At 58.3% G+C, this 15791-nt stretch overlaps 1 protein-coding gene across 2 annotated transcripts in view; it reads right to left on the minus strand.

Moving 5' to 3' along the window:
• Positions 1-15791, minus strand: part of TLN1 (talin 1) — a 35451-nt gene that overhangs the window by 17172 nt on the left and 2488 nt on the right. The window contains exons 2-23 of one of the 2 annotated variants that reach the window (XM_063319481.1): positions 12313-12476; positions 9883-9980; positions 9518-9647; positions 9164-9316; positions 8773-8915; positions 8240-8367; positions 7724-7784; positions 7324-7428; positions 6832-6987; positions 6493-6594; positions 6198-6274; positions 5851-6031; positions 5125-5238; positions 4720-4828; positions 4041-4249; positions 3823-3921; positions 3571-3621; positions 1944-2111; positions 1370-1664; positions 1102-1268; positions 602-730; positions 150-263 (exon numbers count right to left, since the gene is read on the minus strand). In XM_063319481.1, the coding sequence (XP_063175551.1) occupies positions 150-263; positions 602-730; positions 1102-1268; positions 1370-1664; positions 1944-2111; positions 3571-3621; positions 3823-3921; positions 4041-4249; positions 4720-4828; positions 5125-5238; positions 5851-6031; positions 6198-6274; positions 6493-6594; positions 6832-6987; positions 7324-7428; positions 7724-7784; positions 8240-8367; positions 8773-8915; positions 9164-9316; positions 9518-9647; positions 9883-9980; positions 12313-12442 (2919 nt within the window). In that variant the 5' untranslated portion in view covers positions 12443-12476. The remainder of the gene's footprint in view (positions 1-149; positions 264-601; positions 731-1101; positions 1269-1369; positions 1665-1943; positions 2112-3570; positions 3622-3822; positions 3922-4040; positions 4250-4719; positions 4829-5124; positions 5239-5850; positions 6032-6197; positions 6275-6492; positions 6595-6831; positions 6988-7323; positions 7429-7723; positions 7785-8239; positions 8368-8772; positions 8916-9163; positions 9317-9517; positions 9648-9882; positions 9981-12312; positions 12477-15791) is intronic. The other variant, XM_063319482.1, reaches the window with a different exon arrangement.

A 15791-nucleotide genomic window follows, 5' to 3' on the forward strand; every position in this document is an offset into this window, starting at 1 on the left:
CCAAAAGATCAGCTCCTGGGGGAGCTGTGTGAGGACCCCAAGGTCCTGCCTGCCTGCTGCCGCCGAGCATGGAACCCCGGCGCAGCAGACGGGAGAAGGGATGGGGAGAAGCGGTGCAGGAGACACCAAGATCAGGCCTGGGCTCTTACCTTGCAGCTCTGCACCAGCTGCTGCTGCGCGGCAGGGTTCTTGTTGGAGGACGCGGCGTGCTGCGCAGCGGCGATGGTCTGGGTGGCGGAGGCGGCAGCTTGCTTGGCTGCATGCTGGCAGGGGGAGGCACAGGTTAGCACCAGCAGTCTGCCCTGCACCCCCCCGCCACACACCATGGCACAGCTCCCCCTGAACTTCCCCTCCCTTGCCCCTGCCTGTGACACCAGAGCATCCCCAGCACCCTCAGCGCCCAGCATCCCAAAGTGACACAGTGTGCACGAGGAAAGGAAAAGGAGCAATGGGGAGGTCTCTGCAGGATGCAGGACGGACACTGTACATCAAAAGGACTTTATCCCTCTGGAAAGTGCAGGGATGCAGGAGCTCCCTGCATGGGTCTCGCTTGCTGACCATGCCTGCTTGCTCTCCACGGCCCCCTGGTCCAGCGTCTCACCTCCAGCTTGTGCACAAGCTTCTTCTTGATGGCATTCTGGGCTGCGGCGTTGGTTGCCATGCGGAGCCCCTCCGCCGCCTCACGCAGCTGCTGCTGCTGCTCCTCGCTGTCTGGGTGGGCTGCGGCTCCCTGGAGAAAGAGGAAACCCATCACACCTCGCAGGGACCACTGGGTCCCTTGTCCCCCTGAAGCAGCAGCTGTGCTTTGGCCTGACAGTGGGGAGCAGCCCCAGGCAGCCTGGCTGCCTGCGGTGCCGGGGAGATGCCCAAAGCCTCTCTGGGAGAGCTCGGCTGCAGAAGAGCTAACAGCTCCTCTGCTGCCACCCACAGCTCCAGGAGGAGCCCCACTCCATTGCACAGGTCCTCAGCTCTGTGCAGGACCTTGCTCTGGGAACTGCTCCGCCACCCAAGGTCTGCTCACCCCCTTCACAGCACCGAGCCGATGGTGTTGGATGGGGCTGGGGGCCAAAGCCAGTGTCCATTCTCCCCCACGCCACTGACCTTTGCGGCCTCCACCATCTTGGCAGTGGCATCAGCCAGGATCTTGGCTGCGCTCAGTAGCTTGCGTGAGTTCTCCAGGTCCGTCTCTCCCTCTGCGTCGGCTTTGATGGCATTGACGAGGTCAGAGGTGGCCTGGGCTAGAATACGAGCCTGCCGCACCATTTCCCCTGGGACAGAAAGGAAAGGTGGCCTGTTAGCAAGCCCCATGGGCTCACTGATACCTTCCCATCCACCGTGCTCCACCCCAGGTGTCATCAGCCACTCTCACCAGCATCACCCATAGAGCTGAATATGTTCTCGGTGACATTGAGGATGGTGTCGGTGGCCTGGTCGTAGCGCCCGATGGGCTGCCCGCCCAAGGCGTGCTGCTTGATGTGTTGCAGCAGGTCGTTTAGGGCCTGGGTGACAGCCGTGGCTGCCACCCCCACCTGCTTCAGGAGCTGGTCATCATTGGTGGCTGCCTTGGAGGCCTCCACGCAGCCTTCCGCTGACTTGGCCACCAACTTGCCTGCCTCGATCAGCTGCTCCTGGCAGACCGGGGAGCTGATTGTGGGAGCCACAACCTGGAGGGGAGGAAGAAGGCTGGGCAGTGAACATGGTGGGCTCCTTGTAGGAGCTGTGCAGGGACAGCTGTCCCCAGTTTCTGCTCTTCCAAAGAGGATATTCAGCAGTCGGGCGCAGTGGCAGGGACCCCAGCTTGAGGCAGCCCACACTTCTGGTGCCAGACCCTTAATGTCCCACCTGAGGACATGTGGCCCTGGCACACCTACACATCGTGGAGCTGCCAGAAGCCGGGTGACGCTCGCAGCCACGCCGAGATGAGGGTTAACCTTTCTGCTTACCTTGGTGCAGGCCACCAGCTGGGAGGTGGAGAGGGCGCACTGGGTGGCGGCGGCGATCACCTGTGTCTGCAGCGCCGAGTCCTCTGTTTTCTGAGCCACATTCTTGGCTTTGAGCACCAGGGCGGCGGCAGCACTGGCCACCGCCTTCGCCAGCTGCATGAGCATGTCCTGGGGGGGGACGGAGAGGGTCAGCGCGGAGGACAGGCAGCAGGAGCATCAGCAGCCGCCCACAGGGCTCTCGTGAAATATTCAGTGGGGAAACGTGAGCTCTCTGGGGGCCTTTCATCCACTCTGGCCCAGCACTGGTAGCAGGAACACGTGGAGTGGCTGGCAACACCTTGACTCCACCTCTGCTGTGTGCTACAGCTGGCGGTGAGGCTGTAACCTGGCCTTGAGCCACAGCCTGCAGCGTGGCACCGCCACCAATGCCAACACCCAGCATCACCGCAACACTCACGACCTGCTGACCGCCCGCTCCCCAGGCAACAACCCGTGCCGAGCCCCCGACCGTACCCACAGTGACAACCTGCTGCGAGGCACTGCTGGCACTGCCCGCAGGGGGTGCACAGCCAAATGGCAAAAAAGTGACAAACACCTCCGGCCAAACAGCGGGTGCAAGGTGGCCACGGCACGGCCATGCTGGCAGCAGCTGCCTGCCCACGGGCTCACCCCACCAGCAAGAGGCGAGTGAGAGACGCTGCCCACACCGATCACCTGTACTGCAGGCATGACAGCTATTTTCTAGCTCATGAGCGATGAGCTACATCTCTGCTGTCATTCCCAGGGCTATCGGAAAGAGGGCTAAAAGACAGGAAACCAGGCAACAACTAAACCACCAGCTACTAAGCCAGAAGCCTCCCCTTGCCTCCTGCAAGCCAAGACTACCCCCGCTGCAATCCGCCACCTTTCCAGACAGGAGGAGAGACCGGAGAGCGCATGCACCCAGCTCCAGAGTCCCCCGACTGCAGCACCCGAGCCCAAGGAGAGAAGCAGATACACTCGGGTCTGGCAGCTGCCAGGGCACAGCATCCTGCTGCGAGTGTGCAAATTGTCTTCCAGGCCTTAAATCTGCCCCTTGGGGCTGCCCTGTCCTGGTGCTGCTGCCTGGCCACGCACGGCCCCTGCCACGGTGGTAGCTTTTCTGCTCCCTTTGCCTCTCTGTCCAGGATTTTCTGCTCGTGTTGAGGCTGCATGACCGCTGTGAACAGAAACCCCTTCTTTCTGGAGTCTGTTTTGATCTACACTATGGCTGGATCCTTCCTCCCCAGCACGGTCTGCTACCTCCCTTGTGCTGGAAGGAGCAGTCATGGGAAAATAAGCCAGCTGGAAGTCAGCTCAGCCAAAGGAAACCCCCCCACAGGGCTCCAACCACCTGGGGTCTCTGACGGGGGCAGGCAGGCAGCTCCCACAGGCAAGGAACGGCAGGCAGGAGCCGAGGGACGACTCCTAGGGCAGCACTCGCCTGAGTGGCGACCCGAGTGCATGGACTTCTGAGAACTGATCACCAGAAAAGCAGATTTTTGAGAAGAGCCCTTCTCCAAAGAGTTCAGCTGATTGTCACCAGAGGAGCACCCCTCACATCGGAGAGGGCAAGGACCACCAAGCCATGCCTACAGCTCCCTTTTACCGTCTTTGGGTCAGAGGCAGGCAGGATCCAAGCACGCCGGCTTTCTGGGATCTACATGGGAATCCACAAGATAAGAGGCGTTACATGACCGTGGCTCTAGGGACAGAGATGGGCAATGGCCTGTCTCCTCCCTCGGCAAAGTCACCCCCGGGCACTGGCCAAGCTTCACCCCGGAGCCCTCCTGCCAGGTCCTGTGCAAAGGCTGACGGTTTTAGGGAGAGGGTGTCCTTGGGTGCCGCCGGGTGGACTCACCTGGAACCGGGGGTCGGTGTCGCTCTCCCCAATCTGCTGCAGCAGTTCCCCGCTGGTCTGGCCCACGAGGCCGGCAGCCTGCAGGAGATTCTGGCGCGGCTGTAAGGAACGAGGCAAAAGCAACACCAACTTCCATGAGTTAAGCCCTAAAAACTCACCAGACTGTTCCCCTTGGCTTCCACCCTCCTCTTGGCCCCACGGCCCCTCCTGCCTCCCACCTCAGCACTGGCAGGCTGTGCCGTTTTCAGCAGGTCCGAGACGGCGCTTGCCAGGTTCTTGGCCGCCTGCAGAAGCTGCCGCCCATTCCCTCCCTCATCCTCCATCAGCGCAGCCAGCAGCTTCACGCCCTTGGACATCTCCGTCAGGTTGGAAGAGATGGTGGTGACGGCACAGCCCACGGCGGTGTAGTCCGTGTCCGCTGGATCTCCTGCACAGGGAGGAGGTAAGTCAGGACAGGATGTACTTCCAGTAATGCTTGAGGAGCACCCCTGCTCCTGTCACCCCTTCCTGGGAGCGAGAGAAAAGACCCCCTGGCTTCTAAGCCTGAAAGGTGGTCGCATCAGCTGAGTTTGGGCAGGAGAGCTGCACGGTGCTACAGCCATGCCTGGAGCTATGGCAGGGACCGGACAACACTCTCCTAGTTCAGAGGACGGCAGGTCAGCCAAGGACTGGGAAGAAGGACTGGGCTGGGCACAGGCAGGGATGCTGGGGTATCTAAAGGCAGGCCAAGCTGCAAGGGCACAGCTGGCTCTACAGGCACATTAGAAGCAGTCGGAGCCGATTTGGCTCTAGCTGGGTCCTCCTGATGAAGGGCAGGAGATGTGACCTTCAGCCCGACAAGAGAGGCCAAGCCTTCTCCTGAGGTGGGTCATTTCTCTTCTCCACCCCTCTGCGTACCTGCAGTGAGGTTGACCACAGAGGCTGTGCCGGCAGTGATAGCATCCACTTGGGAGTGGATCTCATGTTTTGACTCATCCATCTTGTTTTTGCGCCAAGCTTTGGATGCCTGAAATAGGGAGAAAAGGGTCAGGGGATGGTGGTGGAGGTGGTGGGGAGCTGCACCCATGCTCATACAGAGAGATGCAGGAGAGAGGAGACAAGGAAGAGCAGTGACCACAGCCCATCCTGATCAAGAATCCTCCCTGCTCCTGCCTCCAGAGCTGGATGCAACCCCACCTCATTGCAGGCAGCACATCTACCCAGTGCTGACACCTCTCCTGTGAGCACATCCAGACTCACCCAGCCCAGACAAAAACCTCCAGTGAGGTCCCCCCCAGCAGCCCCTCTTCACGCAGCACTCACAGCATCCTGCCCGAGGGGCGGCAAGGTCTCGAAGTCATCCAGCGTGGCCTGGGCTGCATGCACAGCCTGCATGCTGGAGTTGATGGTACCAGTCAGAGCTTGCTGGGCTGAAGTCTGCAACACAGGGACAGATTAAGGTACGGCAGGGGCTTGAAATCTAGGCTTAAATATTTGGCTCACGCACCCGCCTGCAATGTGGTGTAACGTGCTGCTGACGGCAGCGATCTAGGCGGGCACCTGCACAAAGTGGGGCGCACCTAGCAAAAAGAGTCTCCCCTCTGCCACCTCCCACTGGTTAACCACCTCTTGGGCAGAGGGCAGCAGATGCAGTGGGACTCCACACGGCTTTCACATCAAGCCTCACAGCAGGCTGAGCCAGGGAGAAATGAAAATAGCCTCCCCATGGCCTTTTCCAGGCACAGGTGTCTGCTGCAAACCACAGCACTGATGGCACTGGCCAGGCACAGCAGCTCTGGGCATCTCAACCTGAAGGAGAGGCTGAGGCCACTGGCCAGGGGAAAATGCCAGGGTGTAGCTCAAGTTTGCAGTGGATGCGGGAGGATGCCAGCTCAGTCAGGCCAGCAAGCCCATGAGGCCAGTGGCACAGAGCCCCTGCCCTTTTCAGCAAGCCAACGCCTGGCCACAGGCCCAAATGGATGGGTCTACCCAAGCCCGATGGGTACCTTTCAGAGTTTGTGCCCTACGGTGGACATGGGGAGAGCTTACCAGGGGAGGCATGTGCCCTCGGTGCATCTGGCCACTGGTGATTTGCAGTTGAGGCTGCGGCATCGTGCCCACCTGGAAGTTTTCTGGCCCTCCAGCCCCTGTCCGCATGATGGCTGGCAGGGCCACCGAGCCCAGCTCCGCCTTGCCTACACGGTTAAACTGCTGCTGCAAGACGGTTGACCTGAAATGGGGGGAAACACCAGGTCAGGGGATGCCCACAGCCCCAGCACCAGGGTCTGCGGGAGTGCTGCTGCCAAAGGACTGGCAGGTTCTTCCTCGCAAGCTTGGCTGGAACCCGCTCTCCATTCAACTTCTGGTTGGCAGCTAACTTGTCCTAGAGGGCTTACTTCTTTGGAGACACAGAGTCTTCCAGCATGGTGGACTCCTCATCCCCCTCCAGTCCAAAATGGTCTTTGCTCTTTTTCTGCAGAGGGAAAGAGAAAACATGTCAAGACAGCGCATGCCTCCCAGCCTTTTCGTATTCCTGCAGCCCAGGCACCATACTGGGGCCACAGGGTCCCCCCAGCAGCACCGTGTGCCAACAGCTGTCTGGAAGCAGCTGGAAGGGGCAACCCTGCACCCCTCTCTGGAGAGGAGCCAGTTATATCAGCACCCATCTACCCTTCCCAGCCACATTCTCACCTTTTTAAGGATGATGTCAATGTAGCCGGCAATCAGCTGGGCGATCTGCTCCCCTTCCGTCGTCTGCACGGAGTAGTAACCATCCTGGTAATCTCCAAAATCCTGCAACGGCACGTCACAGGGTAGCACCGGAGCAGGGCACTGACGGCCACCCTGAGCCCCTCTGGTATGCGCTAAGCACCCAAGCGCCGGCCTCCGAAACAAGAGCCAGGAGAGGCACCAGAGGAGGGCAAGGCTGTCCCACCATGGGGCAACACCCAAGAGAGGGGCTGGCATAAGAGCAGCCCCCCACGGGGGCATCATCGGGGAGCGGGGTGGAGGACCAGGGCTGGTCCCTACCAGGGTGAAGCTCTTGGGTGAGGCTGCCCAACGCTTGATGTTGGTCAGGCTCCACTCCTGAATCACTTCCTTGGTCTTCTCATCCACGCGCATCACGCACTCCTTGGTGATCCCCAGCAGCCGCGGCACCAGCTTGTTCTTCCCCTTCATCTTCTCCTGCGGGCCACAACAAAAAGGTTGTGGGCTGCCCCCAGGATGGATCCATCCAGGCAGAGACCTTTAAAGCCTCCCTCGGCTACCAAACACCTCCAAGGTCACACTTTCAGGTGGTGACAACCATGACACGGGGCTTGAAAAGGACAGGAAAAAAGCAAGAAGTGGGCAGCACACAGGGAAAGCCAAGAACGACAGACAGATAGAAAGACAGAAAAACAGTGGGGATGCAGGCAAAATTGGAGCAATGTGGTTTGAGGGGCAGCAGCTAGGTGGAGACTTAACAGATGGAGAGATGCTGGAGAAGGGGACTTTTGGCCAGGGGAGCTGCTGCTTTACCTTGACCAGGAAAAAGGAGACCCCATAGGTCTTCAGGGATCGGGCAAGTTTCACATAGCGAACTTTGGCCTCAATTTCACTCATGTTCCCACAGTTCTTGTGGGCCTGCAACAGCAAAAACAGAACAGCACGTTAGCACCATGGTCCCCTTGCTGTGCCACCATCGCCCTGTCACAGCCTTTCCAGGCTCTCCTCATCCCACCGGCATCCCCTGCCCCTGCTGCAGCATCCCTCTGACCTCTGGGACCTCAGGAGCTGCCTTGTGTGCCCACCTACAGCTTCCTGCTCCTGTTTCTCACCCACCAAGCTGCTACGTGTTGCCTCCAGAGACAAGAGCAGCCTCAACCTTTGGCAAGGAGGAACAAGAAGCCCAGGTCTCAACAATCCCCCCTGCACGTACCATGAAGATTTTGCGCTCCCCTTTCTGCTTGATGTACTCCTTGGGCAGGAAATCCTTGAGTCTGCCAAAAGACAGCCAAGCCAGCTGTTAGCCCGAAGCCAGTGTTTGTCTTTGACTACTAAGAGGACCAACCCCGGAAAAACCCCTGCCAGAGCACGGGCTGGGAGTTTTTGGGAGCAGGAAGGATGCGGGAGAGGTTGCTGCAGTAATGGAAGCTGCCCTGCTGAGGGTGGGGTGGAGGTGCTGAGGATGCAGCCCCTCATCAGTGGCATCAAGGGAGACTGTAGAGTGGGCTGGGGTCCCCCCCACCACCAGAGCTGGCTGTATGTCCTGTGGGGTGCCAGAAGGAGCAGGACGGTGGGCTGGCACCCCTTGCAGCTGGAGTGGACCTCCATGCTTGGGTACTGTGCCGCAGCGAGGAGAAGGGTCACTCCAGAGACATTTGCCCTGTGTGCCAGCACGGTGCTGGGGGCTGCCAAGCTGCTCGAGCTACCTGGGGCTCCCCAGGACACTCACTCCAGAAAGCCTGGCTTGTGCTTCTGTTCATTGTGTGGCCCGAACTGGATCTGGCACTGGTAGCCGGCAAACTCGCAGGCTTTGTCAAAGGAGACAGGGTGGGAACCGTTAAGGATGTCGTCGCGAGCCTGCATGGAAAGAGAAGACACTGCCAGTAGGCTGGGTAGCCATGTAGCCCTGCCACCGCTCCCCTCCACACCGCGAAGGACCTGTTTTCTGGACAGAAAAGAAGTGGCCATGAAAAAAGAGGAGGATCAAGGGGCAGGCTGTCCTTTACAGGGACCATCACCATGCCTGTGAGAGGAATGGCAGCAGGACTTCAGGATGGCTCCCAGCAGGCAGAGGAGACATGGGATCCCCTGCGGAGCACCAGAGTACGCAGAGGGCAGGGCCGGGATTGCAAGCACTGGCTCTTACCCAGGAGATAACTGGGCATCCTGAAGTGCCCCCCGTGGTGGCCCCTGGCCAAAACCTCAGACACCAGCCCTGGCAAGGGGCTAGCAAGGGGAGCCAGGTGCTCTGGGGAGCTGTACCTGCACGTAGAGCAGGTTGAGCTGCACAGGATCTCGCGAGTCAACGTTCTGGTCAGAGTAGAAGAACTTGCGCCGCAGCAGCAGCGTTTCGTTGTCGTCGATGCCTTGCTCACGCAGGGTCCGGCCATGGTCCAGCCAATTCACTGCAGGCAATGCCAGGGCATGAGTAGGAACGGGCATCCAGGCAGATGCTCCATCTGGAGCATCCCAGATCTCAACCCTCTGCCCTGGACCTCCAGGCAAGAGATTCCAGGGAGCATGGACACGTATCCCCTTGTCACAGCGCTCTCCACCGTCACCTCCGCTCCCCTGCATCAGTTTTTCCCCTTGCAGGGGACCCGGCTCCCCTCGGCATGGGCTGATCCCATCCCCAGCACATGCAGGCACCTACACTCATCATCTGTGTGCAACTTCTGCTTGAGCTTCTCCATCTTCTTCTCATCTCGCAGCAGGGTCTTGTCCTTCTTGATGGTGCCGGTAACTTCCTCCTTCTTCTCTTCCATAATCTCCCGAACAAGCGAGTACTCATCATAGTTGGTGATGCCTGCATGAGCGCAGAGATCTGAGCTCAGCACATTGCTGCCAAATACAGAGCCTGGAGCGATGCAGGGGTGCAGTGTCCCCTCCCCAGCATGACGTACTCCTCGGCCATGCCTGCTACTGCTCCCTTGGTACCCCCCCCACCAGATGCTGCCATCTCTCCCCACCTCCTTTCCTCCCCGCTGTTGCTGCCCCCTCCTCTCACCGATCCGGGCACAGATTGTCATGAGCATGTCCGTGACAGTTTTGGAGTCATCCACCATCACAGTTTTCACTGTCCCATCCAGCATGCGGATCTTCAGGGGTCGCTGCTTCTTCTTGTACTCCATGGTGTCCTGTGGGCACAGCGGAGCACGGCTCCCAGCAGCGGCACCAGCGTGGGGTGCCCGCATCCCACCACCGCACCGACAGCTCCCGTCCCCCGGGGGCAATGGAGGGGGGGACATGGGGTACACCCAGGCAGGATGCAAGGCAGCAGGACAAGCACCTGCAGCACCTCCTCGCCGCAGGCACATCCGACCACGGAGCCAAGGCAGGTACCAACTGGAAGGATGCGGGATAGATGCTTACCCCATTGCGAAGCATGTAGTAGTCCAGAGCCTTCCCAGCCTCCAGCCAGATCCCTTTCTTTGGGTCTTCATCCGAGAGGAACAGCCCAAAATCATTGGCTGAAAAACAGGCAGAAGTCTCTGCCAGGGTAATCCTGAGCCGGACAGAGCCACCAAATGCCAGCCTGTGCCCAGGGAAGTGCATCGGTGCAGCCCAGCACATGAAGCACAGCAGCACTGTGAACGCTGGGGCCCTAAACCTAACGAGTGGGCAGGCAACAAAGCTGTCAAGCAAGCTTTGAGATACATGTTTCACCACAGTTATCTACGGAAAAAAAAATCATCTGAAGCATGCCCACGCAACGCTGAACTTGGAACTGATAGTCACAACAGAAGGAAGAGCTTGGAGCTGTGGCTGACGGCTCTCTGAAACCTCCAGCGCAATGTGTAGCAGCGGTGAAAGCAAGGTAATAAAATGCTGGGGATCACCAGGAAGGGTGCTGGGAGCCGGTCTATAAAACCTTGGCTGATGCACACTTTGAGCACTCTGAGGCGGTGTGGTCTGCACCTCCCCAGAAGGACACAGCAGAGTTTGAACAGATAGACAGAGAGGCAAGTTAAATAACGGAGCTTTAGTACGAAGGACTAAAGGAGCTGGGAGCCTCTCATTTCAGAAGAAGGAGGCTGAAGGAGTACGGGATCAAGGCTTACAAGGTCTCAGAAGTGGTGAATAAGCGCTGTTCAACAAATCCCGCTCCTTCGGGACAGGGGTACCCAGGGAAAATGCTGCTGCTGAGCCTGGGCAGCGGCATCTCAGCTCAGAGCCTGAGGGATAGCCCTGTTTTCATGCTGCAAGAGGCCAGGACCACGCCTGGCTTTGCCCCGGGAAAGGTCCTTCTCCACCTTTCAAGAACCCCGCGCCGCAGGCTGTCTTGGCTGGCTAAGTTTATAACGCGTCACCTCCTTGGCAGCTCTCCACGGGGAGGGACAAATTCCTGAGCCGCCCCACTCCTGCCTGCCTAACGCTGCTGTTAGGATCCTACTAAACAGGGAGCAGAAAAGTCACAGAGGTTTGCCATTTTATTTTTAAGTTAAAAAAAAACAACAAAAAAACCAAAAAAACCCCAAAAACCAAACTCCAAAAAAACCAAACAAAAAAAAAAAGCTGTTTTCACAGCAAATTCCAAGAGGATAACTCTAAAGCACTGAAAATTGAGCAGCTTGTCCCAGATCCGTAGCCTGGGCGGGGAGAGGCGCTTCCTGAGATGGAGCAAGAGCAGAGGTGGAAAACCTACACCCAAGTTCCCCCCAGCCCAAAGGCGACAAAAAAAACCCAGGGAAGCTCAAAAAGGGACCCCTGAGCGCCATTGGTAAGGAGAGCAAAGAGAAACAAGAGCTGCAGAGAACAGATAGGAAAAGAAAAGCCGTGAGCAACTGAAAAGGAACTCAGGAATAAGCAGTTCCCTTTAAGGCTTTCTCCTTGCCTTTTTTTTTTTTCCCCTTTACAAGCAGGCTGGCTCACGTCCAGGAGCAGGAAATGCAACACTCCCTCCAACAAGGCTACAGCCCCGCATCCACGCAAACATCCAGTCCCTCTCTGAAACCGAAAGCCCTGGTCTCGCCGCCGGACCGCTGGCCAGCTGGGCACGACCGAGAAGGCATTTCCTTCCATCCTCCAGGAATTTGCTGCTCCCAGATGTCGCTGCGCTCCCCCCTCCTCCTTCCCACGACTCCTGACCTCCTGTTTGCTGCCTCTCCCCTGTGGCACAGCCACTTTCGGAGGCGGCCAGGGACCCAGGAGAGCCCACAAGACGATGTCCCAGTGCTCTGGTCCACCCCCCATCCATGCCGGGGACAGGCCATGTCCGCGTGGGTGTGAGTCACATCATAAGCTCATGAGCCATAAGGTTAATTTTGAGCCTGGCAGCAGCAGCACGGAGAAATTAGAGATGAGAAAGCTTAGCAAGGTAACAGAGCACCAGCACAGGCTGGCAGAGAGCTGCCGGGGGGGGTAAAGACCCGACGGAGGACTGTATAACCCCCAAGAAAGGAAACATTAACTTATATGGTTTATTAACGCTCACTATGACCCCTGCAACTGTTTAAACCCACCTAGTCCTGGCTAGTGGTGATGGATGCAAGTAGGAGAAAGAAGCAGGGAGAGAAAGGGCAGCAGGCATACAGAGCTCAATGAGTTATTTCACTTTCAAATGTGTTCTCCTACCCCCCCGAGCCCCCCAAATTGCTTGGGATGTTGAGGACAGAGCCCAAGGAGCTCAGCCCTCACCTTAACTGGGCAGGGGAACTTGGACCTTGCTGCCCCCATCCCACCACTGCTCTGGGAAAGCCCAGACGACCAGGGGGACTAGAGGGACGAAAGGGACACCAGTGACATGCCAGGAGTTAAGCCGGGGTGGCCCCGGCACGGCAGCCAGCCCCACTGTGGACTTACGCTGTCCCATCTGGGCCTCAGGCACCCGCTCGCGGATCATCCGGCAGGCGTCGTACACCATGGTGGAGGGCTCAAACTGCATCGTCTTCACCACATTGCCAATGCTGATCTTCAGCGAGAGGGCAACCATGGTGGCGGCTGGGCTGTCCCCACTCCTGCGTCACCTGTCGGAGGAGACAGATGGATCAGCCCTGACTGCTGGCCCCTCCAGTAACGCAGGTGCTTCCTCCTCCTCCTCCCCTCCGGCAACACCTCTGCTCCCCAAAAACTGGATCCCAGCTGCCCCTCGTGCTGGCGAGCCTGCGAGGGAGTCCCACTTTCCAGCCCCGTGCTGACCACGGGGTCTCCGGCCAGCACTGGGACCCTGGTCTCCTCGTCCCAGGGTCCCAAAGACGATTTTACTCGCCTGCAGGAGCGACAGCAGCTGGTACCCAGCAGAGATGCTGCCAGCCAGGAGGAAACAAGCATGGGGGAGCACGCAAGATAAGTCAGGAGAATGCGACGGAAGGGGTTATAATTAAACTTGCCATGACACAGAAGCCACAAGAGGAAAACCAAGCTTTGACGCGGAGCTGGCAGGGCTCTGCCCCGGCTATCAAGGCCCCCCACGTCGCCACTGGACAGTGCTGAGCCGGCAACCCAAGCACAGAGGGACGGAAAAGCCCGGAGCTGCTGCAGGAGGTGAGATAAGGGCACCCGGCACCAAACTCGCACCGAGTCGGTGCTCAGAGATCAGGGTCTATGGCAGCAGCTGCTGCACAAACCCAGGGAACCCGTGCACAGGACGATGCGCAGGAGGGCAAGGGACTAGCCACTGTGGGTCTCCCTGCAAGGGCAGACGAGAGCCGCACCATGCCATCTGAAACAGGCCCCAAGCTGGGGTCAGCTTGAAGGATCAGCTTCAGAACAAGCACCTCTTAACAGAGCTCCAAGACACCAGGTTTAATAATACCTAATTAGAACTGCGATATTCTTACAGCAGAGTAAGACCAGAAAGAAACAACAGCAGTAAAAGGAAGCTGTAAATAAGACCCCCGCTTGCTTGCCTACGAGCTTGTAAGAGCCCTTTCCCTTGGGTTTATCCGCTGTGCAGCGGCTTTCTGTGCTTTCCCAAGTTGCCACACGCCTCGGGGTCCCTGCGACGGGTCCTTCGCCCTGCCCCACTGCTCCCTGCCCTCCTCAGCTTTCCCAGTCCCCGGTTGGCCCCAACCCGCTGCTCTCCAGCAGAGACGTGCCTTGCCCTCTCTCCAGGAGCCTGCTCATGGGGAAGGACTCCCCCGCTCTGCCTCGACCCAGCCAGCCTCGTCCTTAAACCCCAGCCGGTGGGAGGAGGCAAAAGCACCGGCAGGATGCACCACATCTGCTTCTTCTCTTTCAGATTGATTATCTCCTAATCAGGCCTCCTATTATGGCTGTCAGGGAAAAGTTACCGGCCACATGCAACCTCAGCCTGGCCTGGGAAGGTTCTCGGGCAAGACTGGCTGGCAGCCTCCCTCGCATGGCAGTGGCACACGGAGAGTGCTGTGACACGCTGCCTGCTCCTGTCCCCCAGAGAAGGGGGTACAGTGACATGAGCTGCTCCCAACCACAGCCCTGAGCGGGCTAGGGGCAGGGTCTGCCATGGATAAAAAGCTCCTGCATTCGATTTTGGCTGGGAGCAAGTGGGAGGGCAGGGGTCCTGCTCCTGCAGAGCCATGAAGCCACTGCTGGTGGCGCGGGGTGGGAGGCAGGGACGGAGGAGCGTGCCGCCTCCGCCAGCACATGGAGCAGCTCCAGCTCCACATTCCTGAGCCGTTCGGCAATGTTTCTGCAGAGGCCCGCGGCCCCCACTGGCTCTGCCTATGAGGAATGAAATGCATTTTGGGTCCGGAGTGAAGGGAGCCCGGCGGCAGCGGGAAGGAGGCGGCAGAGGCACCCGCCTGTGCTGTTGCCATCTATCCGGAAACATCAGCCAAGCTGCAGAGCCGAAGGGACAAGGAACACCCTGCCGTGGAAAGGGCTTTCCAAGTATTTCATAGGCAGGGCGGGCTGCTGCGGTCACCAGGCCATCTAACTCGATATCTAAAAATATTCTCATGTTGAGCATAAAGCTGCCTTCTGTCCCTCTGCAGGAAGAGGAGAACGTGCCACCGCCAGGACAAGGTCAGAGACCACAGAGGAAGGGGAGGGGAGGACGCTGGACGGCAGAGAGGAACCGAGAGGAGCCAGGCCGTGCCTGGCCATTTCTCTTGCCCTCCCAAAGCCACCCAAACCCAGGCGCTGCGCCGCAGGCACCCCTTGGCCCAGGCTTCATGGGGGCCACCGTGCTTTCCAAGACCACGCAGGAGGATGACGACTGCTCAAGCCTTCCCACTGCGTTACAAAAAAGACAGAGCTGAGCTGGGAAGGCGCTCATGACATCAAGGAAATGCTCAGAGGAAAAGGCAGATGGGTTCATTCTACTTCCCATATTCTACGGAAACAATTCAGGCTCCAGCAGCTGAACTTTGCTGACATCAATGTCTGAAGCAGAAACGCTCTCTGCTGCGTAAGGAGCACACCTCCTCAAACCCTGGCGAGACTTGTCAGCAAACGTGGCAATTAATCACAGGGGGTTTAGCAGATCTACCGCCTCCTGCGACGGCACGAAGGCAGGGCTCGGCCCCGGCAGACCTCTCCCCTCCGGGTACCACGTGGGGAAGGAAAAGCCGGACGAGACATAGAGGATGAGACAGCGTGGGAGCCTGGAGCTGGAAACCAGAAAAATAAAGGAAAAGGACAGCGAAATTCAAGCTGCCCCACTGGAATGGAAAGAAAACAAACCCAAAAAACAACAACAAAAAGACTCCAAACAAACCAAGTCTCGATGAACACACACCAAATTTCTGCGCTGGCTCGCCTCCAGAGCAAAGCAAATCCCGTTCGCAATCGGTTGTCAGTATGCAAAGGCTCAGATAATGCAGCGGAGCAGCAAGCTGGCTCGCCGGCAGCCACATTAACACACTTCTGCATTTTATAGCAAGCTGCGTGCAACTCTTTGACGATCACAAAATGGGGTGGGGTGGGGGGAGGGGGTTTCTTGATGGGGTCCCACCCTCCGCCGGGGAGCCTTCCCGCCTGCCTCCATCTCACCGGTTGTGCAAAACCATCACGGTGGTGGTGGCGGCGGAGGTCTCCGGGCACTGCTCAAAGGCAGGGGTGGCCACAGGCAGGGCCGCGCTGGCCCAAGGAACCACCGCGTCATTACGGGGACCACTGAGAGAGAGTTTTCCGTCACGTGACGTAACTGCTATATTTGTACCGGCTGAGTTTAGCGCTGCAAGAATGGTTACAGAGGAGGTTTTATATCTTTTTTTTTAAAAAAAAAAAAAATAAATAAAAAATCAACCAAAATTCGATAGCAGCCTACTGGCGCACTGACGGCAAGTTTCCAGAACAAGCTGCAAACCTTCAAACGCAACAATTTTAGCTTTTTTTTAACATGCTCTTTCTAAGGGAGA

Source organism: Chroicocephalus ridibundus, chromosome Z (genome assembly GCF_963924245.1).
Source record: "Chroicocephalus ridibundus chromosome Z, bChrRid1.1, whole genome shotgun sequence".
In the NCBI taxonomy this organism is placed as follows: Eukaryota; Metazoa; Chordata; class Aves; order Charadriiformes; family Laridae; genus Chroicocephalus; species Chroicocephalus ridibundus.